General features: G+C 39.5%; 1 protein-coding gene across 1 annotated transcript in view; it reads right to left on the minus strand.

The window, feature by feature from the left end:
• UBASH3B (ubiquitin associated and SH3 domain containing B) overlaps positions 1–27,481 on the minus strand; it is a 777,613-nt gene that overhangs the window by 232,845 nt on the left and 517,287 nt on the right. Inside the window, exons 2-3 of the mRNA XM_044081039.1 lie at positions 8,818–8,871; positions 8,191–8,377 (exon numbers count right to left, since the gene is read on the minus strand). Of these exons, the coding sequence (XP_043936974.1) occupies positions 8,191–8,377; positions 8,818–8,871 (241 nt within the window). The remainder of the gene's footprint in view (positions 1–8,190; positions 8,378–8,817; positions 8,872–27,481) is intronic.

Below are 27,481 nucleotides of genomic sequence, written 5' to 3' on the forward strand. Positions count from 1 at the left end.
GGGGGATGGTGGGTGGGTAACCAGGACTGCAACAGTGAATACACTCGAACATCTACATTTATGGTAGGTACTCAACTGTACTATGTTCATCGTGTTTCACTGTTGCAGTCATTATACTTGGGTAGAATCCCAAAGCTGAGGTTGGGTGGCTGGGTCTAGATTGGATTTGGCGGGGCTAACAAGCCCTGCAGAACTGCAGTGGCAAAGCCTGCTCTGGATTTGGAGTAGAGAGGTAGGTGGTAGTGCTTGGTAATAGTGTGCACTGAGCTCCAGGTTGCAGCTTCTAATATGTATTTGGTTGGTACCCCTCTGAGGAAAGCTGCTGAAGTGGTTGCTGCTCTGGTAGAATGAGGCCTAATGCCCTTGGGCACAGATTTGCCATGTTGTGCATAACAGAAGCGGATGCAGTGTCCTATCCATTTGGAGATTGTCTGCTTTGTAATAGGTTTTCCTTGTGATCCTGTAGCATATGCTACAAACAGTTGCTCAGTTTTTCTGAAAGCTTTTGTTTTGTCCAAGTAAAATCGTAGCTGCCTGTGTATATCCAAAGAGTGCAGAAGTCTTTCCCCTTTATTCTGGGGATTTGGGTAGAAAGTAGGCAAATGAATAGTTTGGTTTAAGGCCACATTGGAGACCACTTTTGGCATGAATGTTGGGTTCATCCTTAGAGAAACCCTGTTCTGGTGAAAAATGTGGAAAGGTTCCACAGCCATCAATGCCTGTAACTCTGAAACTCTTCTTGCTGAAGTTATTGCTAGGAGCAGAGCAGTTTTCCATGACAAGAATTTTAGATCAGCTGTGCTGGCTGGTTCAAAAGGAGGCAGTGTTAGTTTTTCTGAAACAAAATTGAGGTCCCAAGTAGGTACTGGTGCTCTCCTAGGGGGTCTTATATTCTTTGCCCCTCTGAGGTACTGTCGTAGTAGAGGATGTGAAAAAATAGGAGGATCCGTATTGTAATGAGCTGAAATGGCAGAGACATGGATTTTAATAGAAGAAAAAGATAGGCCTTTGTCCAACATCTCAGTCAGGTATTGTAAAATCTGAGACATATTAGGAACCAGTGGGTCGAGCCCTTGTGCCTGGTTCCAAGCACAGAATCTCTTCCATTTTTCCGCATAAGATTTCCTAGTGCTGGGTCTCCTGGCTTCCAAAATTACATCCATAACAGCTTTAGAGAGAGGTGCAGTCTGAGTGGCTACATTATCTGCCATGCTGCCAGGTTTAAGGTTCTGAGTTGACTGTGCAAATTCTGATTGTTTTGCTGTGTCAGAAGATGAGGGATTTGAGGTAGAGGCCAAGGTGGGCCTTGGGATAGGATTGGGTACCAGTGCTGGCGTGGCCAGTCTGGTGCAATCAGGATCATTTTTGGCCTCTCTTGTCTGACTTTTAGAAGCACCCTGGTGAGAAGAGGCATCGGAGGGAAGGCATAGACTGTCAGTTTTTTCCAGTTGAAAGATAGAGCATCCACTTTCCATGCTTGAGAGTGATAAGTCTTTGTCCAAAATTTCTGTAATTGGCAATTGTGAGGGGAGGCAAATAGATCTATGTCTGGGCATTCCCATTCCCTTGTTATCATGTTGAACACTTGTGGATTTAGCTTCCATTCATGAGAATCCAAGAGATTTCTGCTTAGTTCATCTGCCAGTGTATTTTTTTGTTCCTGGCAGGAATTGTGCTTGCAGATGTACCTGGTAAGTCAGTGCTGTGTTCCACAAAGTCATGGCTTGTCTGCATAGGGGGTAGGAATGTGTGCCCCCTTGCTTGTTTATGTACCACATAACTGTGGTATTGTCCATCTTTATTAATAATTGTCCTGGATGTATTAGGTCCTTGAAGGCTGTCAGGGCATTCTGTACAGCTAGCATGTCTTTTTGATTGATGTGAAGATGCATTTGTTCCTTGGGCCACGTGCCCTGAATAAATTTTTCTGCCATATGTGCTCCCCAGGCATAATCCGATGCATCCGTTGTTATTGTCTGCCTGGCTGTAGGTAAGGTGAAAGGCTGTCCCTTGTTGTGGTGACAGGCCTGGGACCACCATCGAAACTCCTGTTGTAGGCAGGTTATCAAGGTTATGATTGTCTCTAGGCTGTGACAATGCTGAGTCCAAACACTTTTTAGATACCATTGTAGTTTCCTCATATGTAGTTTGGCATATGGAATTAGTAGAATGCAAGATGCCATGAAACCCAGGGCCTGAAGAATTTTTCTTGCACGGAGCTGGGTCTTTGTTGACATCATATGAAAGTAAGGAGTCAGTTTCCTTTGTCTGGCGTGAGATAAGCCATCTGGGTAGTTGTATTTAAGCTTGCACCCAGGAATATTACCTCTTGAGAGGGCACAAGTTTTGATTTCTTTTCGTTTACTGTGTACCCTAGGCAAATTAGTAATCTTTTTACAAACTCCAGGTGCTTTAGAAGAATGTCCTTGCTCTCTGCTTGAATAAGGCAGTCGTCCAAGTAGGGATATATTTGAATTCTTTTTTGTCTACAAAATGCAATTACTGGTGCCAGGCATTTTGTGAAGACCCTGGGCACAGTAGATAAGCCAAAGGGCAGTGCAGAGAATTGATAATGCATTGAGCCTGCTATAAATCTGAGGGATCTTCAGCACGATTGTCTGATTGGGACATGCAGGTATATCTCCATGAGATCCAAAGTAACTAGCCAAGCCTCTTTGCCCAGCATGGGCAAGAGCTATTGTAGTGTTACATTTTGAATTTTGGAACATCCAGGAAGGTATTTAGGATTGACAGGTCCACTATTGGTCTCCATGCTTTGTCCTTTCTGGGTACTAGGAAAAGTTGTGAGTAAAATCCTTGGCCCTGTTCTTCTTGTGGAACATTTTGAATAGCTCCCATATCCATAACAGCTGCAATCTGTTTTTGTGCCTCTGCCCATTGGTTTTGTGGCAGGTCTGGCATACCTTTTGGTTTTGGAAGCATGTGGAAGTGGAACCTGTACCCTTGAGAAACTATATTCAACACCCATTGGTCTTGGGTGATCATGTGCCAATTTTTTGAGAAAAGTACTAGCTTTCCCCCTAGGGGTGCTGTCAATTGGTAAGAGCTTGGCATTTGCAGAGGGAAGTCATTGTGACTGTTTCCTATAAGGTTGTGATTTGTCTTCTCCTCCTTTGGGGGCTGAAGCACCCCATTGTTTAGGTCTGTAGGAGCCTTGGGGCTGAGATCTGCCTCTTGGCCGGCTGTATCTGCCTCTTTGTGGCCTGTCTGACACTGGAAAGGACCAATTTTTTGAAGGGCAGTTCCTGCTAAATCTAGGTGGCTGAACCTGTAAGAAATCTTTCACAGTTTGCATTGACTTTGCTTTATCCTCCATTTTCTTTAAAACCTCTTCTGCCTTAACATCAAACAAAGTATCATGCTGTAGTGGAGCATCCAATAATTTCATTTTAACATGGTCAGGTAAACTTTGCTCTTTCAACCAAGCATGTCTTCGAATAACTGAGCCTGTAACTGCAGCTCTACAAGAAGCCTCTAATGAATCAAAACCACATTGCAGAGTATGCTTTCCCACTTGTTCAACTGCATGCAATAAATCCTGCATTTCTTTACAGTCAGGACCTTCTATATTTGTAACCATTTTCTGCTTTAACAATGACATGAGATACTGCTGATATTTAAGCATGTGAAACTGACAGTTTAAAGCTCTTACAGCTAAAGTAGCAGAAGTGTAAACTTTTTTCCCCCATCTGTCCAGAGATCTGGAATCCCTATCTGAGGGGACAGGATTTTTGGCAGTGGAAGCTTTAACCCCTTTTGGACCCTGAGAAATAGTTTCTGGGTCCGCAGCTGGGTTTTTGTAAAGAAATTTATGAGAGTCAGTGACCCTGTAGTACCTGTCTGGCTTTACTGGTGCAGGGGGTAAAGAATCTGGAGACAGACTGGATTAAAAAAAAACATCATCAACAATTTCAAGCACAGGGGGGATAGCCAAGGGCCTGTGCTGAGGCAATAGAAGGAAATCTCTGAGCCTTTTTTTGGATTCTGAGTAATCCTGGCTCTCCCAATGGAAATGCTCCCTCATGGTGTGCAGGGTTTCCCCAAAAGAGTAATCCTCAGGTGGTGAGGCTGAAGGAATAGACTCTTCAGCATCAGAGTCCTCATAGGGAGGGAGAGAATAGCCCTGGTCAGAAGAAGAATCAGAAGAAATGGAAACCTGATCAGAGGAATCATAATCAGTGTCTTGCCTAGGCCTTTTGTCAGGAGGAAGTAATAAGGTCTTCGGCCATTTTAAACATCTGTTTCTTAGGCATGGGTGACTGTTCTGGAGAATGCTGCACTTGTTTCTTTGCCTTTAATGGTGTTTTTGACTTTGCCTTTGCTGCTGTAGTAGCTTTAATTGTAAGCTGTGAAGGTCTGAAAACACTCTCAGAAGCCGGTGCCTGCTCAGCGGCTCCAGACCCATCTGAGGGTATATTTTCCGTAGGCCCAATACCTTGAGTTTCCACAGGCCTCGGTGTCTCCGCATGGCTGTCGATTGCGACCTGTGGCTCTGAGGTAGCGGGTGTCAGGGGCTGCGAATGCGCCTCACTGAGATCTGGCGACTGGCCTAGAAGAGGCTTCGTCGTTGGTTTTGGACCACGGATGCCTGTCTTTTTCTTTGTCTTTGCGGTTTTTTTTATACATTCCGGTCATCGGTTGTTCTGACGGCATTATGTAATTAAATTTAATTAACTAATTAAATCTCCGTCCAAAATAATGTAAATCAAAATCAAACCGACGTTTAATAGTGCATTTATTAAATCCAGCACAAAACCGACAACTAGTGACATCGTGGTCAGGGCCTAGGCTAGGAATGCAGTAAGAGTGAAAGTCCTTATGAGGTATTTGCTTCCCACAAGAAATACAATTATTAACTTTTACTGACATCGGTCTGGATGAAAGAAAAAGTTTCCCCAACGGGGTACTTAGCTTTATTGAAGACTTCGGTTCTGAAATTCAATTTTGAAAATCTCAGGAGTCGGCCGACCGGCACTTGCGAACTGCTTACGCTTCAGGCACTGCATGGTAAGAAAGACTGAAGAAAATGGCATCAGTTGAAACTTTTATACCCCTGGCGCACTGACGTCAGGGAAGGGCAACAGCAACCAACGCCAGACCAAGACTTTGGAACTCGGGCCGACTACGGGTCGCCTGCCAGCAGGATAACCCAAGTGTAATGACTGCAACAGTGAAACACGATGAACATCATCAGAATGCCTTAAGGAAACTCATATGAATGCAGCAGAATATGCAAAATGCACACAGTTTCTTCAGCTTTCTATAACATTAAAACTCTTTCTCAGTTCAGACCAACTGTTTTCTATATTTAAGTTTCTGTTTACCTTCCTATTTTGTATGTGCATCTAAAACTGCAATACACCTGTAGTGCATTTATGAATCAAACTGTTACCGTTTTTTTCACTTTCAGCTAACTGAATCAATTTCTATCTCTGCCTCTAACCACTTGGTACACACATCTCATACTTCTCAACTCTGGGATTATTTTGCTCCTCTTCCTGCCTGCAACAAGCGTTCCTCTGTCCTACTGTTGCACTGGTAAGATTTTGTCACAAGTATTAGTGTTCACAAATTACCACACTGCATTGTATGTTTTCTATTCTTTTTTTTTTTTTTTACTCCAAAGTTATATCTTGTAAATGTATTCATTAGCAACCAGTCATAGACCCCGTGGCAGTAAGAAATGTAAAATGAAACACAATATGTATTTCTTAGTCTTCATATTAAGCCTGGTCCTATTATCTTTTGAGACAGAAAATAGAGCTCTACACAAAACTAGATGGTTAATTTGACCAGTTGGAGGTTGAAAACCCTATCAAGAAGTCAACAACAACAACTAAGCAGCTAAATCTGTTAGCATAAAGCTTGCAGTTAGAAATACTGGACTGGGCTTTAGTGCAATGGAAGATGGGAAAAGCAGTCTGTGATGACAGGAGGTACTGCCAGCCATGCCAGGAGAAGTAATGCAGTGCTAGCTGAAATTATGTAAATAATTATACGTCATTTGTATATCAAACTGATTTGTACAGATGCTTGTGCTGAAAATGTATTTATGAGGTTTGCTTGTGTTAAAATGTATCAACAGTGCACCCTGCTGGAATGAAAAGAAATATACATGTATTATTGTAACTGGATTAAATGTATATGTTTTAATACTGGGACAGCAGAGGTTAACCAGCTAGCTTACTTTAAGCAAAATGAGGGAAATGTAATTGAGCTGTTAAACCATTAAAATGGCACCCTACAGTACTGAATAGGACCAGAGATGGTGGGTCTGGAAGAAGCCCTTATTCATTAGCTCAGAAAAAGGAGAGGAAGCCCCAGGCACTGCCATAAACATTTAGACGTATATTGTAGCTGCCTATGCTAAATTCCTGTCTCAACTTCAAAGGGGGATAACTGTAAGAACCTAGAGTCAACATTCTGCAAGCCATCTTGGATATTATATTTTACCAGGAGTAATCTCTGAGTATAGAGTATTCTGTTTTGGGGAACTTGATAAGAAAGACTGCTCACATATTTCATTGTGCCTTGCTCTATCAAGTAAGTTATTAGGGAATAGTAATTCTCCTAGATTCAGTCAAGAATTTAGTGAAGCTTAGTTTAGAAGTTTTTTCTTTATTTGTATGAGTCTGTCCATCAAGGTTATGTTCAATATTTCCTGTGAATTGAACTCTGTGGTTTACTGTAAATATATATTTAGTATTTTCTTGTTCTTTTAGTATTTATTATTAAATGTATTTAAACTTTTCATAGTGGCTGGTCCTTTTTACAAAATATTTAATATTTGCACATATTTATTTGGCGATAACTCTGGCCACTCCTGAAAGCCTTGTTGTTTGGTCAACATTACCATCTGTATTGATATTAACTTCATTTAGCATAATTGGATACCCTTTTAAGAGCCTTATAACAACTGACTGGTGGCAGTGAATCTAACTTATAGTCTAGGCAAAGTTGGTAGAGTGGATAATATGTGCCGTCCTTTCCCATGTGTGTGTGTGTGTGTGTGTGTGTGTGAAAATGAAATCTCAAAGAATGTGTGTGTCAGCTATTTGGTGCAGGAACAAAAAGTACTGGTTTCACAATGCCAGTGGGGAACCTACTGGAGACCTGGAGAGAGGCAGATAGAGACACCCAGTCCCCGGGCTAAGTGTGTGCCCTGTGTGCTCTTAAGGGAACTTGTGCTTGCTACATAGAGGGCTGCATCTGGAAATACTGAGTGTATTCATTTGTATTCCAAGTGCACGTCTCTCTCCAGTGTCAATGGTGAGGATTCAGATTCCTTGATTATTGGCCCAGCGTGGGGATGTCACACAGTCCACTTCACTAATAAGACTTGTTACTAGTATGTGAGCAATGCTACCAGTAGGAAAATGCCTTACACTTTGCTAGAGTGTCTTTCAGACACATTTTTGGGCCAGATAAGGTACAAGGACCCTGTTTTAGCCCAGTGTGGGGCCCCCTGAGGGACCATGGCCCTACTGGACAAAACAGGTCTAATTGGCCTAACACCAGCCCTGCTCCTTTACAATATTCAGTACTTCATTTACAGCTGGTTTAAATTTTGATTTTTTAGTAATTGTTTTGTTAGCCTTGCAATGTCTTGGCAATTCAGAGCCTTTACTCCTCTCATTTTGGTAACTTCTTAATGCCCCCAGTTTCCCCTTTAAAGCTAAAAGGCCAGCTGTGGCCTCCTGAAGTATCTGAGAAAGCACCAACACCCTTGTCTTAACTCTTCACAACTCCAACCTGGCCAATCACATTGCAGGACTCTGCTTCCAAGTATGTGATACAGGAAAGTTACAATTTCTTTATCACAACCTCAGACATCAAGTTAAAATCACCTACCACACTGCAAAATTTCAGCTGTCCCAATCCAACTGTTATTGCCAGAGTTTACTACTAAACTTGAATCACAACAGAACTCAGGGAGTCATAATCCTTATTATAAAAATAGTTGCTAGCATTATGGTCACATAAACTAGAAAGGACACCTTTAAAAGAAGCAGTGCTCTTTAATGGCAGGAGTTTAACTAAGAATTCCAATGCACAGCTCAAGGCAACTGATTACATTAACCCCTTTCTGGAAAGCAGATCTGCTACCCAGACACAAATGCAGTAGGTATAACAATATTCAGCACAGTTTAAAATCCACCAACAACTCACCATGAAAAACTGGCACAGTGTGATGTGAGGGAAGATATTATGAGCCTTGTTCTTCCCACACATTAGTCTTGATTGCTGCCAGAACTCGGAGAGTTTCTGTGCCAGAGGACCAGTAGGCCGTAAATAGAGAACATATTCCCGTGGAAGAGGTTCATCCAAAAAAGGGTCATCTATGTGGGAAAACAACCTGCAATGACAGAGAGATAGAGAGCTTCACAGATGAGCTTATTATAGCAATATATCAGAACTATGACACTAAGGTAATTTAATTTCATGGAGGCAAAGGAGGCTTACATTTGAGTAAATGTCATGTACTAGAGGTTGCCTGATTAGGTCAAGAGAAGCACAAAAACCTTTGCAAAATATATATATATATATATATATATATATATATATATATATATGTTTTCTGTAGATCTTTTAAGCATGATGGTTTCTAAACATTGTGATAATTATTTACTGTTTATTAACCATTTAACACAAATACTGGAAATTCAAACCACAGAACAAGAAACATATGTACCCATTTTGAAACAGAAATGTTAGACTGTTTAAAAAATTGATAGTCTTAGTACAACAAAGAATTTTAACGGAAATGTCCAAACATAAAATAAAAGTAATACCTACCAGTCACATGCTGCCTGTACACTTCTTCCTCCAGTAGACACTAGTGCTTTTTGTCTGAAAAAGGAAAGAAAAATAAACATCAGAATCTTTACTGTTCATTAACAGAATTTTGCACAAGAAGCATGACAGGAATTATGTGATATACATGTATTTACAGAACAAAACACTTCAAAACATGTCATTTAGGAAAAAAAAAAAAAAGTTCAAGGGTCCTTCTTTAGTTATGAGTTCTTAGTTATGAGTTTATATTCATATAAATGTGCAAGAGTATATATATATATATATATATATATATATATATATATATATATATATATATATATTTACCAAGAAGATTGCATAGATTGCTTCAAAAGTCAGCATACGGAAAAATCACAAATGCAAAAAAATATAATATGGTCAACTACATGAAAATACACAGCTATAATGCATAAGCATCCTGTCTTTAAACTGATAAAAATATTTTCTGTGTTGAAGTAGTAATGAGTTCCAATATTTTAGCGCCCACAAGGAGAAGGCTTTAGCTGTCAGTTGCTCAATACAAGAATGACTGAGTCATGTTTGCTCAAGATTCTTTGCTTGGTGTCATGATTTTTCACTCCAAGTTGGAGCTTCAGAGATACATATGCAATGTCTCTTCTGCTTGCAGTCTAATATTTTCCCCCATTCTCCAAGAATGCAACGTCCCAGACCAAAAGTAAAACAATTTTACTTTACAATAAACTAATCATTCTTTTCTTCAGACTACTGGACCCCCAGACTGAGACTATTAAGCCCTCAGGAAATGCATTTCTTTGTTTGTTAATGTTTGTATTTTGTGTTTAAGTTGCTTGCAACTGTACAGCTTTGAGAACACATTTAATTGTTTTGCGTAATCGAGTGGCTCAGTTTGCAACAAGCACTTCAATCTCAAGAAGATATAGTAGAAATGCTATTGATGTTGGACTGAGTAAACAGCTCTGGAAGGGAAATAATAAAATGTCAGTAATGATAGGCCAGTCAACCAGGAACTAGTGATAAGATGATTAATGGGTACTTCTGTCACAAATTCTTTGTTTATAGGATAATGAAATATACAACATCTGGAGGCAGTGGGAAATGGGGGACAGCCCATCCATCACACAAAACTCACATCGGTTTTAGTCACATTTCTGGCAATGGCAACACACAAGTTAAATAAGGCAAATGTACTTTATTTACTAAGTTACTCCATTACCATATAGGTGGCAGTACACTAAACACCGAAAGTGTGATGAGAGACTTAGGGACACAGATGGACAGTGGTTTCACCATCGATAACCACATCGCCACAACAGTCAGGAAATCCTTCTATGTGACACATCTCATCACTAAGGGCTTTCCATCCAGAAAAAAGAAGGTCATTGTCCCACTGTACTCATCCCTCATTAGACCCATTATAGAGTACAACGCCCTGTCTGGTATGTACCTCACAAGACATCTGCAACAGCTGGAAAGGCCACAGAAATATCTCACTAAAAGAATCACAGGCCTAAAGCAGATGCCCTATGCTGACCGTCTAAAAAAACTCCAGCTATACTCTGTGGCATATCGTCTACTCAGAGGCGATCTCTGCTTAACATACAAGGCCATGTCAAACCCTGAGCTGTTGGACATGCTCCACTTAAAGAAATCCCAATCCCTCAGAGCCACATACTCCAGGCATCTAAACCTTGTCATCACAATGAACAAAACATGCTGGAGGGATAAGTTCCTGACAGAGACTCCCCATACTCTGGAATAGACTGTCCATACATGTCAAGCAAAGTGCCTCCTTGGCCCTCTTCAAAAGGAACCTTGACGATTGGATGGGAGATAGGAAATTCACCCCAGGGATTCTGTCAGTCGCCCTGCTAGACAGGGGTCCAGGGAAGTAAATACTATGTGAAGAAATATCCAAGGAATTGTTATGGCTAGGCTTGTATAGGCCCTAGGGCAGACAGCCTAGTACCAACCTATAACAGCTTATAAAAAGGAACTAAGAAAGGTTACAACTATGTCATATTATTCTTAAGAAAGAAATACTAAAATTTAATTACTACAAAATAAGCACACCAAGCTGCCCCAAACTAGCAGTAACAGGTTGCTGAAAGAAAAAAGGTACTGGTAATCCAGGCATGGAACTATATGGCGATTATCATTAGCACAGCAGTGCAGGATACATTTCCTTTTCTTCAGGTGCTATCCCAGCTAAAATGATTAAATGACGCTTGAAATCTCTTTAAACATTGGCTGCAAGAAGCCAGGCCTGGAGTGGAAAAAAATTCAACTATAGCTGTGATCTACATAATGTGATAAAAAAGGGTCCAATATAAAAACGATGACTCATTTTAGAGGTATACGATTTTATTTTAACTGCCAGCAAGCAAGTTTTGGATGCAGAAACCTACCAGGGTTTTTCTATTCTGCATACACTACAACTTCCACTTGTATAAGCCATAAGAATGGAACAGCCATTCTATCAGTAACCCCTCTTCTTTGGTACAATCTTTAAAGCACATGATAGGGCCATCCTTTTCTTAGCACAAAACAAAGGACATAATGATCTTTAAATGTATGCAACTTAATTTTAGATGCACCCATGCGGAGAGATGTTTTATACACATTATATATATATATATATATATATATATATATATATATATATATGAATATGCCAATTTATACATAAATACACACACATACACCTACACATATATATATATATATATATATATATATATATATATATATATAAACACACACCACTTGATCTTTCCCACATGATTTCTTTAACATCCTACACAATAATGAATAATAAACACACACAAATGCCACCCATATTGTGAAATATTGCCTTTCAGATCTTCAAATAGTGAGGACATATTGGTACAGGTAAATGTACATGAAATAATAAGGGTGAAGACAAAATGTTACATATTTAACACAACTGTTTAGTCTTTAGGAAAAACTAGTGTTGTATGAAGTTATACTGCACTATCCGTACCAAGAAGTAACAAGTCCCCACTTAAGCGTGAGCATGCCACATGCTTAATACTTTGCTACTGAGTGAACATTACAACTGTACAAGAAACATCAAGTTTATACAACTGCAAACCTAGAAAGTATACGAAACACCCACTAGAACAGTTCTACCTACTCCTAGGAAAACATCTCCAAGCACACGTTCTAAACTCTTGACTAATAGTAAACACTGAGGGTGTCTGCATGAAAAAGAGTAAGATAGGAGATGCCACTTCTTAAGAATGGTGGAATGAAAAAAACAAAAGGGTCTAAAACATGCAGGACCACTGCTTGTGTTCATTTCCACTTTATGTATCACATATGAAAGCGACGAACAAGAGCACAACTGACTGACGTACCAGTCTTGTTGTCTGTGGCTTCTTATGTATCTGTGCATGTCACTGAGTATCATTAGCATTGCATGAGGGTAAACACAGCAATTGTGTTAAATTGGGGCAGTGATCTCTTGTTTAATAAAGGTATTAGAAGTTGTGATCTTGTGTCTTCCTGGTACAGTGTATTTATGAAATGATATTGACAAATTTCCCTTTATCAAGATATCATGAGGCACAAGCAAATTCTCCTGAAAAAGAAATGTGTTTGAGAGCACTGGCTTTTGAATGTACAAACACATACAGGTCTTTCATAATGCATTCCAGCCAACAGACCAGGTTCCATAGCTGTAGACATGTTTTGCCCTTGTCTAGAATTAGTAGCTCAAGTACATCATTAAAGATCTATGAATAATCAAGAAATCAAGAACAGTGTACATAAACACTTTTTTTTCCATGGGGACTTACATATTTCATATAAAACTATGATAAAGGTAGGTTTGCAGATATTAGTCTTTGTACAGGGACAGCACAGTGACACAGGGGGTAACACGGTAACCGCTCAGCAAGAGACTCTTTGGTTCGATTCTCAGCTTGGTTGCCTTCTCTGTTGTGTCTGCATATCCTCCACAAGTTTGTGCAGGTTTTGTTTTGGTATTCCTGTTTTTTGTCACATCCCAAAGACATGTGGTAGGCAGCCTGATTACTTTTAATTGCCACTAGGTGTGTGTGTGTGTGTGTGTGTGTGTAACACGGAAGAATAATCATCTTGCAGAGTCACTTTGTCTAGTACATCCTGTAGATGTCAGTGGCTATTCACAGGATCACTAAAGAAGTCATCTGTGACTCAAATGTGTGATGATCTTTGAGACTTATCTGTGTTTTGCTGGGGTGTCTCTGGTTATAAGCTATGTATATTTGTTTAGGTGCTTTTGGTATGCAAGAAGCAGGGATGAAGGGGAATAGCCTCACATGTCAGGGAGTGAAGGGAGGCACAAGCAAATTCTCCTGAAAAAGAAATGTGTTTGAGAGCACTGGCTTTTGAATGTACAAATACATACAGGTCTTTCATAATGCATTCCAGCCAACAGACCAGGTTCCATAGCTGTAGACATGTTTCGCCCTTGTCTAGAATTAGTAGCTCAAGTACATCATTAAAGATCTATGAATAATCAAGAAATCAAGAACAGTGTACATAAACACTTTTTTTTCCATGGGGACTTGCATATTTCATATAAAACTATGATAAAGGTAGGTTTGCAGATATTAGTCTTTGTACAGGGACAGCACAGTGACACAGGGGGTAACACGGTAACCGCTCAGCAAGAGACTCTTTGGTTCGATTCTCAGCTTGGTTGCCTTCTCTGTTGTGTCTGCATATCCTCCACAAGTTTGTGCAGGTTTTGTTTTGGTATTCCTGTTTTTTGTCACATCCCAAAGACATGTGGTAGGCAGCCTGATTACTTTTAATTGCCACTAGGTGTGTGTGTGTGTGTGTGTGTGTAACACGGAAGAATAATCATCTTGCAGAGTCACTTTGTCTAGTACATCCTGTAGATGTCAGTGGCTATTCACAGGATCACTAAAGAAGTCATCTGTGACTCAAATGTGTGATGATCTTTGAGACTTATCTGTGTTTTGCTGGGGTGTCTCTGGTTATAAGCTATGTATATTTGTTTAGGTGCTTTTGGTATGCAAGAAGCATGGATGAAGGGGAATAGCCCCACATGTCAGGGAGTGAAGGGAGCTACACTTCCTGCAAAATATTTAAAAGGTGAAAAAGCAATTTTCAGATTTCACTTGAAACACAGTTGCATTTTCAAAACTTCAAAGACTTGAATTAACAAGTCTCACATCTTCAATAATGAGCCTGGTAGCATGGTATCAATGTGGTGCCATCTAACATCATCATCTGAAAAGTTATTGGCTTCTAGAAGGTTGAGAAATGCCTGAAAAGAATAAAAGCAACCAACTATGCTCCTCCGTATTTAGATTTACAAAGGCTAAAAAACTGGAAAGATTTGATACCAGTATAAATATGCAGACAATATTTTATACTATGCAATAACATGACTGTTAGATCTACATTAAAATTGTTTTATACCATGCCATATATTTACTCATCCAGTCACCTCTGCCCTTTCACAACTTCAACATGAAACTAAAAAGTACATTAGAAAATTCTAATGCAAGGCTGGAAAGAATAGATGTATTCATTCTTTGGTTTTGTGCCTTGCCACACCAACTGCTATTTAGATGGTGTGTTGCAACTTGTGAAGCCTGGCTGCTTACCTAATTTACATAAATCATAGGTGTTTATCTCATTGCAGCCAAAATGCCTTCTTGTTCTACATATATATGTACATCTGCCTGTTCTGGCAGCTTCTATTTTTATTTATATTGACTTAGTATGAAGCTAGCGACCATGATGCCAACTCGCTGTTTTACACAACTGTCTTGAGACAGGGCAATAGGTAGCAAACTAGATGTGGGTACCAACAACACAAACATCCTTGCCTCCTCCATTATATCATTCTCATATTTCATCACCAAAAGAATGCCTCTGTCCCAACGGCCACAAGAGAAGGTGATGACCACTGACCACAACATTGCCTCATCAGATTCATCATGAACATATACAAATCTTTGTAAGAAACACTAAAAATACTATTGGTTTGTTGAAAATGAATCTAAGATTAAAGATCTACTCAAATAGAAATGAACAGCTTATTGCAAGAAGAAAGATAGTTTTATTTCATACCAGCAAAAGTGCAATGCATTTAAGATAGACTGAACATGCCCAAAAACAAATGGCAATATAAGACAAACTAGATGAAGCACTACCTTTACTAATGAGTCCGACATATTGAGTTTCACCCACATAATGAAGACTTCTTATAACAGTAACAACTCTCATAGGCCTAAACCCACTGATTTCACACATCAGCATTATATGGCATCATGAAATCTATCCTTCAATCCCAAATAAGAGTATTTCTTATTGCTTGAAATAAAATACCAATCAAATTCATGCACTTTTGTTACTTCATCAATAAGAAAGTGCTTGTCCACCAACTTCACATAACTATATATAAACCATTGCTCAACTTCCACTCTGGTGATGTGATATAAATGTGCCACCATATGAATGGCTTTGCACATGCACAGTTTGTAACTAAGCCATCTCCTATCTCATGACATCAGTCGGCTGTGCAGAAGAACAACAGTGATCTCATTATATCCTGACATAAAACTTTAAGATAGGTAAGAAGCAACTTCTAAAATACTAAAATGCTTCTTTGAAAAGTTACCACTGTGTAATATTAATGCACCAAATCAGGATCATGGGTAATTCTTAAGTTTACCTTTGTTGGGGTACTGAGTGCAGGCAGTCAAGGTATAATGCTACCTTCCAGCTATTAGTCAAATGTGAATTAGTCAATCCATTCTTTGTAATCATAGCAATCTTCTCTGCCAAACAATTGCACAAAATATAAAACTTTTTTTTCCATTTTCAGATACTTCAATCACTTTCTCCTGATTCTGGATGTATAACCAAGTCTAAGTGACTATAACATTGTGTTTTTAATTTAATGGTTACATTCAGCCTCAAACAGAAAATCTCCCATCTAGCTATACATTTATTTTTATAACCAAAATCTGCACCTGGGTTGTGTTGACTTTCACTGAATGCAAGACCTGGGGAGAACTCCACAACAATATAATATAGCATATAGAATTTTTAAATGTATTGATGTTTTAAAACAATCTAAACAGCAGGATATCTTAAGAAAACTAATCAACAGTAAAACTACTTAAAAATAAACACAAAATATTGACGTTACACTAGGGAAGGATTTATGCCATTCAACACTGTTGTTCCGCTTTGGTGTTGGTATATATAATTAGCAGGGGGTGTTGGCAATGCAGGGGGCATACCTCTGCAAAAACACTGGTTTTGTATGTGGTTAGATTTTGTTGATATTTTGTGTTTAGATATTTTTGAGTTTAGACATTTTCTGTCAATATTTTTTCTGTCAGTATTATGCTGTTTACATTATTTTAAGTATATTTACATATGTGTGTATATATATATATATATATGGATCCCCTTCAGAAGTTCAAACTTTTAAAAGCTCGACTTTCATATGGCCGAGATCATATAATCGAACTTTTAAAAGTTGGAACAGTCTGAATGGGCATCTCCATACAACACAGAACGGGAAGATTTCCCTTTACCACAATGTAGTGCGATCTTGGAGTAAGTATATTTAAATAGTGGGGGGGAGGTGCAGGGGGGCTTCTCTGCTAGCACTGTTTAGTTTTTTTTTTTTTTTTTGTTTTGTTTTGTTTTTTTTCACATTTTCGAACATTCAAATGTTTGATCATATGGTCTTGGCCATATGAAAGTCAAACATTTGGTTGTTCTTTTATGTGAAGTAGACCCATATAGATATATATATATATATATATATGTACATACATATACACACACACACACACACACACATTTTATATATATATATATATATATATATATATATATTACAAAGAAATTATTTATGTATTTATTTCACATTTGTTAACCGGGTTAGTCTGACTGGGAAGCAGCACTTTTTCAGCAGAGACCCAAGGAGAAAAGCTCCAAGTGCTACATGTAACAAAGGTAATAAAATGAACAAAGTAAACAAAAGCACTTGGAGTTAACAAATTGACAGAATAGTCAAAGAAAAAAAAACATGCTAGAACATGTACAGTTACTTAAAACATTCCAGCTTCAGCCTTTAAGTCACTACCTGCTCCGTTGCTTTGTTTTGACTCCAGATTGTTCTGAATTTTGCTCTTTTATGGGTTAAGTTTTATTAGCCAATGAAATATCAGTTTCCAGGAGCTAGCAGCAGTCAAAGTGGGATCAATGGCAGATTAGACTTGTGCTTTTTAGTTCAGTGAGTTGTTGATGGTGGTAAGTAGCGTTATCGTAATCTAGGATAATGTTAATATGAAATTGTCTGCATTCCTTCTGTTGTTGCTCACTTTTGCTGTGAAACAAGGTGCAGAATTATAGCAGCTGCACAAGCCATTGGTCTTCTTTGACATTTGGAGGCAGATGAATGAGGTGGAGGACGGTTGCTTGTTTCTACGTCTGTGAGCTCTCAGCTGTCCCTGACTTATCATCTTATTTCTGCATTGCCCCTCATAAAATATTTGATTTTTATTACAAATTAGTGAGAATACAGTTGGTCACTAATGCAAGACATTAAAGGTTTGTAATTCTTATTATTCTGAAAAAAGCATATTGATGCAAAACGCATTGAACTATTAACTTCTTTGTTAGAGCGATACTTAAAACTGCCTATGTGTTCTAGATTTTGTCCATAGTCAAGTGTTTTGGTCTTGTCCAAAATTCTTGACATAGGAAAGGTGTGTGAAATGACCCCAGTTTTACAGAACATCTAAAATTTCCTCATGCATTTGTCAAGCCCTTCATTAAAATTTTCTATTTTCTCGTCAATCACTGAGGAGTAGTCAGTCGATAATGCCAGTCATTGCTATTATCCTTCAGAAAAATTCATGTGAATGCAACATCTGTTCTGCTAACATTTTATGTGAATTACAGTTGTCTGGCAGTGCAAAGGACAAAACCTCTGAGCTGTCACTGAGCTGCTTCAAGTAGTCAAAATTACAACGTTTGATTTCTTCCACTTGCATTTGCCTACTGGGTGACTTTGAAGAAGTCATTTAGCCAGTATTATAAGCAACAGGGATGTTCAGTGAATCTAACCACAGTAACCAGGTAGCTTTTTGTTTTTCTGCTACTTAACCAGTGTTATCAGGTCATCCCTGAAAAAGGATACTTCATGCAGTAGGATTAAATATTTAATTAAAAATATCCCTTTTTTTTTAAAGCTTTTGGCTTTCATTATTTTTGAATTTGTCCAAAATTGTCGAGCAAATACGTTGAGAAGTATAACAAAATACGGCAAGCCGGCATCCAAAGAAAGACAATGTAGAATTTATTAAGTTAAGAGGTATTTTGGTCTGTTTCTCCTAAAATTTGTGGTTTTCTCAAGTTGTTATGGAACGCAGTCACTATTTTTTTTTAAATCTATTTATCCTTTGCTGACTGGGTTAGTCCCACACTAGAGAAGACCTAAGGTGGATTTTTATACTAACACTAAGGGAAATTTGGCCAGGGCATCAAGGAACTTCCCGTGCTCTTTTTGATAGCTGCTGTGGGATCTTTTACATCCCACTGACCCACCACCAACTCAAGCAGATGGGGCCTCGGTTTAATGTCTCATCCAAAGTACAGCACACTGCAGTGTCACCAACTGATCTGTGTGCTGTGGGAATAGAACCCAGAGCCTTTTACACTAAAGTCGAGCGCACTACCTATTTTGCCACTGACACTGCAGTGAAATTATGACAGACGTGAGTTTCAGACTTCATGTCTTTCAAAAAATGCTTGCAAATGCAAAGATTGTTATTCTAAATACCAGACCAATATATAAAAATCTGTACCTGTTTTTGTCTGTGATTCATGAGCCAAAGAAATTGAAAGGGCAGGGGGGCTGCAATGCGCTGCTCTTAATGGTTCTCGCAGTAGTGAGCTGAAATACATTTCTAAGTCATTACTTATGAACTGTTGCATTTGTATAATGGCAAGCAAACATCTGAGTTGCACCATGTGCAAGTGATTGTAACTAGTGATCACATCTGTGTGTGTGCTCATGTGTAATTATACATTATAAAGTACCTATATTGTTATTATAAATAGGAAGGACTGAGGGCTGTGGAAAAGGCAATGTATTTTGTGCAAGAAATGGCAGAGTTTATTGACAATATGTTGTTTAGAGGGCAACCCAGTTTTTGATTGCTGTTGTACAGCAAACTCTCAGTTAACCAGCACCCATGGGGATTAGTAGATGCCAAATAAGTGTAGTTTCTGACTGCTTGAGAGTTACTATTAAAAATAGAGCTGAAATACTGTATCCTATACCATACCATACCATAAACACTGTATTGATTTTATTTCAATATTGAAATACAGTAATTAAAAGTCTGGCTGGAATAATAATATTTTAAACTTGTATCTCTGCTAGAAAGCGTGGCATGCAGAATGGTTTTCAGTGGCACACTGGGTGGATTGGAATTGAATGATCTGAAGAATGAGAGAGAGAGTGAATGCATGTATGAAAGGAGAACCAATTGTGTGTGAGAGATCTGAGAGAGAAAGCGTGAGTGAATGCATGTATGAAAGGAGAACCAATTGTGTGTGAGAGATCTGAGAGAGAAAGCGTGAGTGAATGCATGTATGAAAGGAGAACCAATTGTGTGTGAGAGATCTGAGAGAGAAAGAGTGAGTGAATGCATGTATGAAAGGAGAACCAATTGTGTGTGAGAGATCTGAGAGAGAAAGCGTGAGTGAATGCATGTATGAAAGCTGAAGAGGCTGTGTGTGTGTGTGTGTGTGTGTGTGTGTGTGTGTGTGTGTGTGTGTGTGTGTGTGTGTGTGTGTGTGTGTGTGTGTGTGTGTGTGTGTGAGAGAGAGAGAGAGAGAGAGACAGAGAGATCGGAGAGAGAATGTGCAATCTGATACAAACTGAGTGAGCATGGAGTGAGTGTTGACATTTTAGTCATTTGACTTATTTGGTTTGACTTGTTCTCAGGTTGTGAAGTGAGGGATTTTACTCGTATCTTTCTTTTTAAAACTCAAACTCTAAAAACACAAGGTATTTTCTGCGGGGGAAAACTGAATTGCTCATACTGTGCCGTATTTCTTCATTTTCTTTTTTTCTGGTTGCTTGACTTCTGGTTAACTGATAGTTTACTGCAACTGGATCTACTTATTGTATAGAACAAAAGCAAGCAAAACCTTTTTTTTTTTTTCTGGGGAAGGGCGGTATCACATTAAAAGGCCCAGTTGGGCAAGAAAACTGTAGGCCGTGTGTGTGTGTGGGGGGGGCTGGACTCTCACTGAGCTGAGATGAATTATTTAACTGCAGGACAAATGTGTATTTACTGTAAGTTCCACAATTATGTCTTGGACAAAATACTCGAGCTTTATACTAATTCAGATAGCTAAACTGTAGTTATGACTGGTGCATATAGCAAGCTAAGAAAACAGGCAAATATATATTTTTATAGTGCAGTAAGGGTGTATTTGTTTTTTATATGACTGTGTAGGTATAAGCATTTTTTTTAACACTACAAGGGTTCTAAGTTTAAACGTTGTGCCTGCCAAGAGGACAAATTTGCACATTTGTGCCCCCCACCCCAGGGCTGCAAACTTAGGAGAAGCAAATTTTGAGTGCTATGATTTTGAGCTCACTGCCATGATTTTTATTAGTCCCCTGCTATGACTTGAGAGATTGAGAGGTACAGGTGCATTAAATCATGGCTAATACATTATTTCAGTACACAAACATTGTCTGAGAAAGGAACCCCCCCAAACTAAATATAACAAATTCTGTGGTCACTGTACCTTGCAGTGGGGTATATTTCATTGGAGGGATTTTGATTGTACAGAATACTGAAAAGGGGTACAGAGAAACTGAGTTCATCAAGTCTCACTTTGGAAAACTGAGGTTCTATATAATGCTCTGCAGCTCTGACATATAAAGATCATTTCAATAAGTAATGTATCTATCCGTGGCTTTCATCTTTATTTAAGGAACCACATAAAGTTTTTAAGAAAGGATTCAAAATAAGCAAACATATGTTGCTTTGCCTAATGCCATTCATAGAATGAATGTACTGTGAAAAATACTGCATCTCAGAATATGTAGAGTGCCATTGTTTAGAGATGCCTAAAGGAATAATTTAATGCACACCTGCACAGAAAAGAGACACACAGAAATTCAAAACATTCTGTACAGATCCAGAATTGTTTCATACTTTGCTCTTTAAATATGAAAAGTAAATTCAGCTTCTGAGGAACCTCAATTCTGAACAATAGTAAAATGACTCAAATGGTCTTTACATGTCCTAACACAGTATATTCATTTAATGTTACTGCCACTTGAGCAATGTTGCCCGTGTTACCATTGCCAGAGGCAGTGACTCATCCTAGGTCAGTAGAAGGAAGGAATTAAGAATGCTTGGAGTTGTAGAAGAAAAGGTAAAGCAGGCTTAGGAGACAGGGAGCTACATGGAACCCTCAAGCAACCTCTGAACACTATTATGGAGTTGCTGCTTTTTGTATCATACATGTGCCTTTTCATAAGGACAACCTGACTGGTGAGAACATACAAGTTAGAACTGTTATTTTACTTCCGATATCACGTTTGATGGCATTATCAGAAACAGTTTAAAATGTATTTAGTAGTTCAAATCATGAAGCAATACACAAATTCTTCATGTGAAACAACTTACAGTAACATTTCTTACCATGCAAATGCAAAATGTGTTACACAGACATTACTTATTAATAACAGTTTTCCTTTAAGTGTAATTCACTATTATCTATGCCTCTCAACTATTAAGATTTAAGTACTCCAGTTTAGCCTTGCTCCTTCTATATTTACTAACGTTCCCCATCATATCAGATTTGTTTACTGCTGTACACCTTACTAAATAAAACACTTACCACTAATTGTAACTGCTCTAGTATATGAACACATTCTATTGTGAAAAACAAGGTGCTTGTCTTTTTGGCCCTCTGCTGTGATTGTTAAAGGCAAGTGATACAATTTTCATTGTGTGGAGGTTGAGAGTTATGCTACTATCTCGCTCTTACTTCAAAAAACAGATATATTTATATCCCTTTAAGACAAAATAACAAAAAAAACAGATATATTTATATCCCTTTAAGACAAAATAACAATACTAAAACATTCACCAGCAAAAAGTCTGTATTTATAATGGCGCAAGATGAACCAGCCACAAGAGGGAGACTAAGGCCTGCTTATAGACTAACCACTTTGGTCTCCAAGAACAGCCAGTCTAGCCATGCCTTCATTTAGGAAGTTAGATATACCTAACCTGCAGTCACACATGGCTACAAATAAGAAGTGCTGAGCAATAAACAGTCTTTTCTTTATTTGTTCTGTTCCAAAAAAAATAATTTTATTCAAGGGAAAGGTATAGTCAAACACAAAAACTCAAATTTAACAGCAGTATGTAGGAAAAAAATGAAAAAAAGCTTCAATGGCAACTACTATTAAATCATACATGGAATTATAAAACCATCTGCTGAATGTAAGCATACATATCATTGTCAAATGCTTTATACACTATCCTTACATTTCAACAGGTAAGGGTTTACCTGGGCTATCTGAGTTGGGAAGCATACTAAAGGGCTCTAAGTGTAGTTTTACTGGCCAGAGGGCTCAGTATTCAGTTTTCTGTATTTCCAGTGCTGGTATAAAATTGGCACATTTGAACTGAGCTGTTCGCTGTGCCAGTGCCCTGTACAGATGCAAACATCTGGTGTTATTGCTTAATTTCATTATATTGGGAAAAGTTTACTGAACTATTTATTGCTTTTCATAGTTCTTTAAAGTTTAAAGTTGCATTTTCACATGGTTGTAAGGGCTGCTGTTCTGCACTCAAATGCACTGTATCAGCTGTTTCTCGGTTAGTATTAGGTATCTGTTTGAGTTTCCTTAACACTTGGCCTCCAAACCAGTCATTTCACAAGGTCAAAGTCTGCATTCCTGTGGCAGGAGAAGGCTGATTTCTCCTATCTGAGCTGGAATTTACTGGTGAAAAGCTCACTGTGTGCTTGCCTGACTGGCCTTAGGGCACAGTTAATGTAAATTCTGTTTTTTTTTTGAGTGTATATAAGCCTCACGTTTGTGAGAAGCTGCTCTTTGGGTAGTTGCGGTTATTGGTGTGTTATATACATGCAGTCACCAGATGATGAAATTTCCATATAAAAACACCTTGGAAGTTTACCTCAGTCCCATGGTACTCACAGGCAAGTAGTTTGTGCCGTGAGCAGCATTTACACATTATTTAGGAATTAGGACCATATAAGTCTACCTTACCTTATTATAGCACCCAGAACTACTGCTGCTCAAACAGCATTTGGTTTGGGTCCTGGACAGCATCGTTGGTTAGGTTAGTAGTAGATTACATCAAGTAAGAACCCTTCCCTCATCCGGTTACAAGCACCTTCTTCTCCTATCCCTTGCAAGTACACATTAGGACCTGCAACCATGGATGGACACTTTCCTGCTATCTCTGCATCCAACTTGCTGGACATGGGCATCCTAATGCAATGTAACAATTTTGTACACTGACAACCACTTAATTCTTGCACGGACAAATACAGTATGTCAGAGATATAGTTACACATTGACACTGGAGGACAGACTCTCACATATAGACCCAAAAAGCAACAAACAGTTTGTCAGCGACCCACAGACTTCACTCACAGCATGCACAAAGGACCACACACAGATCTACATATCCAGAGGTGCTCACATATAGCTTACCCAAACCTCAAAGGCCTCTCAGGTGCAGCCCTCTGAAACTCTGCAAGCACACAAACAAAACAATTCCCATCACAACACATAAAGCCACATCTTATTGTGCCTCAACTAACAAGCCAGTAAGGCAAAACACTTCCCAACCCTCATAATATACACACACACACATTTATATATTTATATATATATATATATATATATATATATATATATATAGGTTCATAGGCTTGTACTAGGCTATAAGCCCTAGGGCCTATACAAGCCTAGCCATAACAATTCCCTGGCTATTTCTTCCCAGAATAATTACTTCCCTGGACCCCTGTCTAGCAGGGCAACTGACGTGATCCCCGGGGTGAATTTCCTATCTCTCATCCAATCGTCAAGGTTCCTTTTGAAGAGGGCCAAAGAAGCACTCTGCTTGACATGTATGGGCAGTCTATTCCAGAGTCTGGAGAGTCTCTGGGTCAGGAACCTATCCGTCCAGCATGTTTTGTTCATTGTGATGACAAGATTTAGATCCCTGGAGCATGTGGCTCTGAGGGATTGGGATTTCTTTAAGTGTAGCATGTCCAACAACTCTGGGTTTGACATGGCCTTGTATGTTAAGCAGAGATCATCTCTGAGTAGGTGATATGGAACAGAGTATAGCTGGAGTTTTTTTAGACAGTCAGCATAGGGCATCTGATTTGGGCCTGTGATTCTTTTAGTGAGGTATTTCTGTGGCCTTTCCAGTTGATCCAGATGTCTTGAGAGGTACATACCAAACGAGGCATTGTATTCTATAATGGGTCTAATGAGGGATGAGTAAAGTGGGACAATGACCTTCTTTTTTCTGGATGAAAAGTCCTTAGTGATGAGGTGTGCCACATAGAAGGATTTCCTGACTGTTGTGGTGATGTGGTTATCGAAGCTGAAACCACTGTCCACCTGTGTCCCTAAGTCTCTTATCACACTTTCAGTGTTTAGTGTACTGCCACATATGTAGTAATTCATGAGTACATGTTTTTTCACAAAGGGGATAACTATACATTTCTTGGCACAGAGCTTGAGCCCATGGCTTTGGCACCAAGCATCTGTTTCTGTAAGGCCCTTTTGTAGAATATCCACATCATTTGAGGATTCAATAATGGCTCCCAGTTTGCAGTAATCTGCAAACTTTGTTAGCCAGAGTCCCTTAGTGTTGGCCTGTACTTCAGAGAAATAGATGCCAAACAAGAGCAGTCCAAGGACTGAACCCTGAGGTACTCCACTTGTCACTTGTCTGGAGCTGGATTTGGAGTTGGCTACTTTTACAGTGTGGGTTCTATCAGTAAGCCAGTTGGAAACTCATTGAGTGACGTAGGGATTAATGCTCACCTTAGTAAGTTTATCTATGATTCCAGAGTGGGAGATGGTGGCAAAGGCCGTAGTGAGATCCAGATAAGCTGTGTGGACTGCCTTACCCTCGTCCACAGCTCTGAAGACTGATTTGAAGAAGTCAATTAGGTTCAGGAAACAAGATCGGTCCTTCACAAACCCAAACTGGGTGGGGCCCAGTGTTTGAAGGTTGCCAATGTCTTTGTTTATAAGTTCCATGATAATACATTCCATGGCCTTGCAGATCAGGCTCATCAGACTGATGGGGTGGTAGTTCCCAGGATCCAAGTTGGACCCCCGTTGTGGAGTGGGATAACTGTAGCTGTGTGCCACCCAGTGGGAATGAAGCCTGAGGTGAGGCTATGATTAAACATTAAACTTAGGTGAGGTACCAGTTCATTTTGTAGTTCATGTAGTACACAGCCTGGAATGTCATCTGGTCCCATGGATGCTGTATTCTTAGCGTTGAGAGTGCAGTTTTTACCTGTGTGGCCATTATTACTGGAATTTAGCAATCTTTTGGTATTGAACTGAGATGGGCCCTTTAGGGGGTGGGGGGGTGAAGCTGGCACTGAATCGATCTGCCAGGATATTGGCAATATCCTTGGGATCAGTATATTTAATGCCATTCTATTGTATCTCACAGCAGATCTGAGCATTGCCATTTAGATAATTGACATAGCTATAGAATGCCTTGTGGTTGTCTTTAGAATCTTTGGCAATTTTATTTTCATACCTAGCTTTGGAGGATTTTATGAGGGATCTCACCTTCTTGCTGAGGCTGGTTAGGGAGTTTTTTGCATCCTAGATTTTCCTCTTTTCTGCAACAGTTTCTTCCTTTTGTTGTAAAGTTTGTTTATGGCACAGGACCACCAGATTGGCTTCCTTTTTTTGGAGGAGAGTGCTTTGGGATGGCTCGCATGGATGTGCTCGAACAGTGCCTTAGTGTAGGATTCAGCAGTCGAACTTTCAGTTCCCGTCTGCATAAGTGTCATAAAGTTTGTCACTTCTGACTTGAATAGCATGAAGTTGGCTTTGGAGAAGATTTTTACAGAGGTTTCCTTACTGGGGGGTGGGGGGGATGTGGATGTCAAGGGTGATTAGCTTATGGTCAGACCTGACCAACGAGGGGGTGACCATAGGTGTGGAGCATCGATTTCCCATGTTGGTAATGACTAGGTCTAGGATATTGGAGCCTCTGGTGGGACTATGGATTAGTTGATCCAGGGCTTTGGAATTTATGAATTCCAATAACCGTTGGGCAAAGGTGTTGTTACACGAGCAGTTTTCCCAGTTAATGGCAGGGTAGTTGAAATCACCCAGTATTAGGGTGTTTGGTTATATCTTAATATTTTCCAGTATGTTTAGAAAGGTGTAGTGAGAATCGTGGGGCATGGTGGGGGATCTGTAGCAAGCTAAAACTTGCAATCTTACCTAGTGTTAGTTGCACCTGGAGAACTTCGGATGACATGTGTTGGGCAACTAGCCTGGAGGCGTGAATATCCTTGGTGAATATGGACACTCCTTCGCCTTTAGTGTTTCAGTCCTGGTTTGGTGGCTGAAAAGTTTGATAAGAGTTGTAGCCTGATATTGCAGGGGTGCTCTCTGGAGCCTTGAACCAGGTCTCGGTTACTGCACAGATATCAATGTTCTCCATTTTTAGGAGTGCCTTGACAGAGTGCATTTTGAGATTTAGACTTTTAGCATTGAGAAGCATTACCTTCAGATTTTGCATGCTTGTACCTGTGACTGTGGTGGTTTTGTCCTTTGAACTTTGCCTAAAAAAGGCACTATAAGGGTGGCAAGAGCCTTAGCAAGTAACCTGAATCCCAGGGACGACAGGTGCAGACTATCTTGGGCAAACCATTGTGGTCTGTCAATCATGTCGTCCCAAGCAGACAGATACTGGATCTCCTTTGAATGACACCAGAAGCTTAGCCAATTGCTAAAGTTAATCATATTGTCCTTATACTGTGCTATCATTCTGGGTGAAGGCAGGATGCTACTCAGGGCTAGGGTCATACCTGCCTGGGCCACATGATCCGAGAGCTCTTCCATGTCTCTTTTCATGTAGTCCAGGGAGGTATGTCTCACGTCATTCACTCCAACATGGACAATGACAGACTCATATCTGTATTTTTTGTGGAGTGACTTGAGTGTATGCATTATGTGATGGATCCTGGCACCCGACAGGCAGTTGACTGTAATTTTCTCCCTGTTCAGCCTGGTGAGTGGGACATCAGTGTGCCTGACTATGAGTCACCTATGACTAAAGTGTTGGGTATGTAGTCTTGCCTTAGGGGCTGTTGTTGGGTGGCACACTGGTGTTGTGAGCTATGTGACACTTTGGTTGTGATTGGTGTTTGTTTGCATTTCAGCTTCAGCAGTCCTTCTTGATTGGGCAGGTTACTTTTAAGGGCCTTCGCATATGAGGTTTTAATGTTACAATATGAGAGTGTTGGTGGTGTGGGTTTAGAAGGGCTATGTGTTGTCTGAGGTGTAGTGCGGGTGTTAACCTTC

This window comes from Protopterus annectens, chromosome 8.part0 (assembly GCF_019279795.1).
Source record: "Protopterus annectens isolate FY-2018-M chromosome 8.part0, PAN1.0, whole genome shotgun sequence".
Lineage (NCBI taxonomy): Eukaryota > Metazoa > Chordata > Ceratodontiformes > Protopteridae > Protopterus > Protopterus annectens.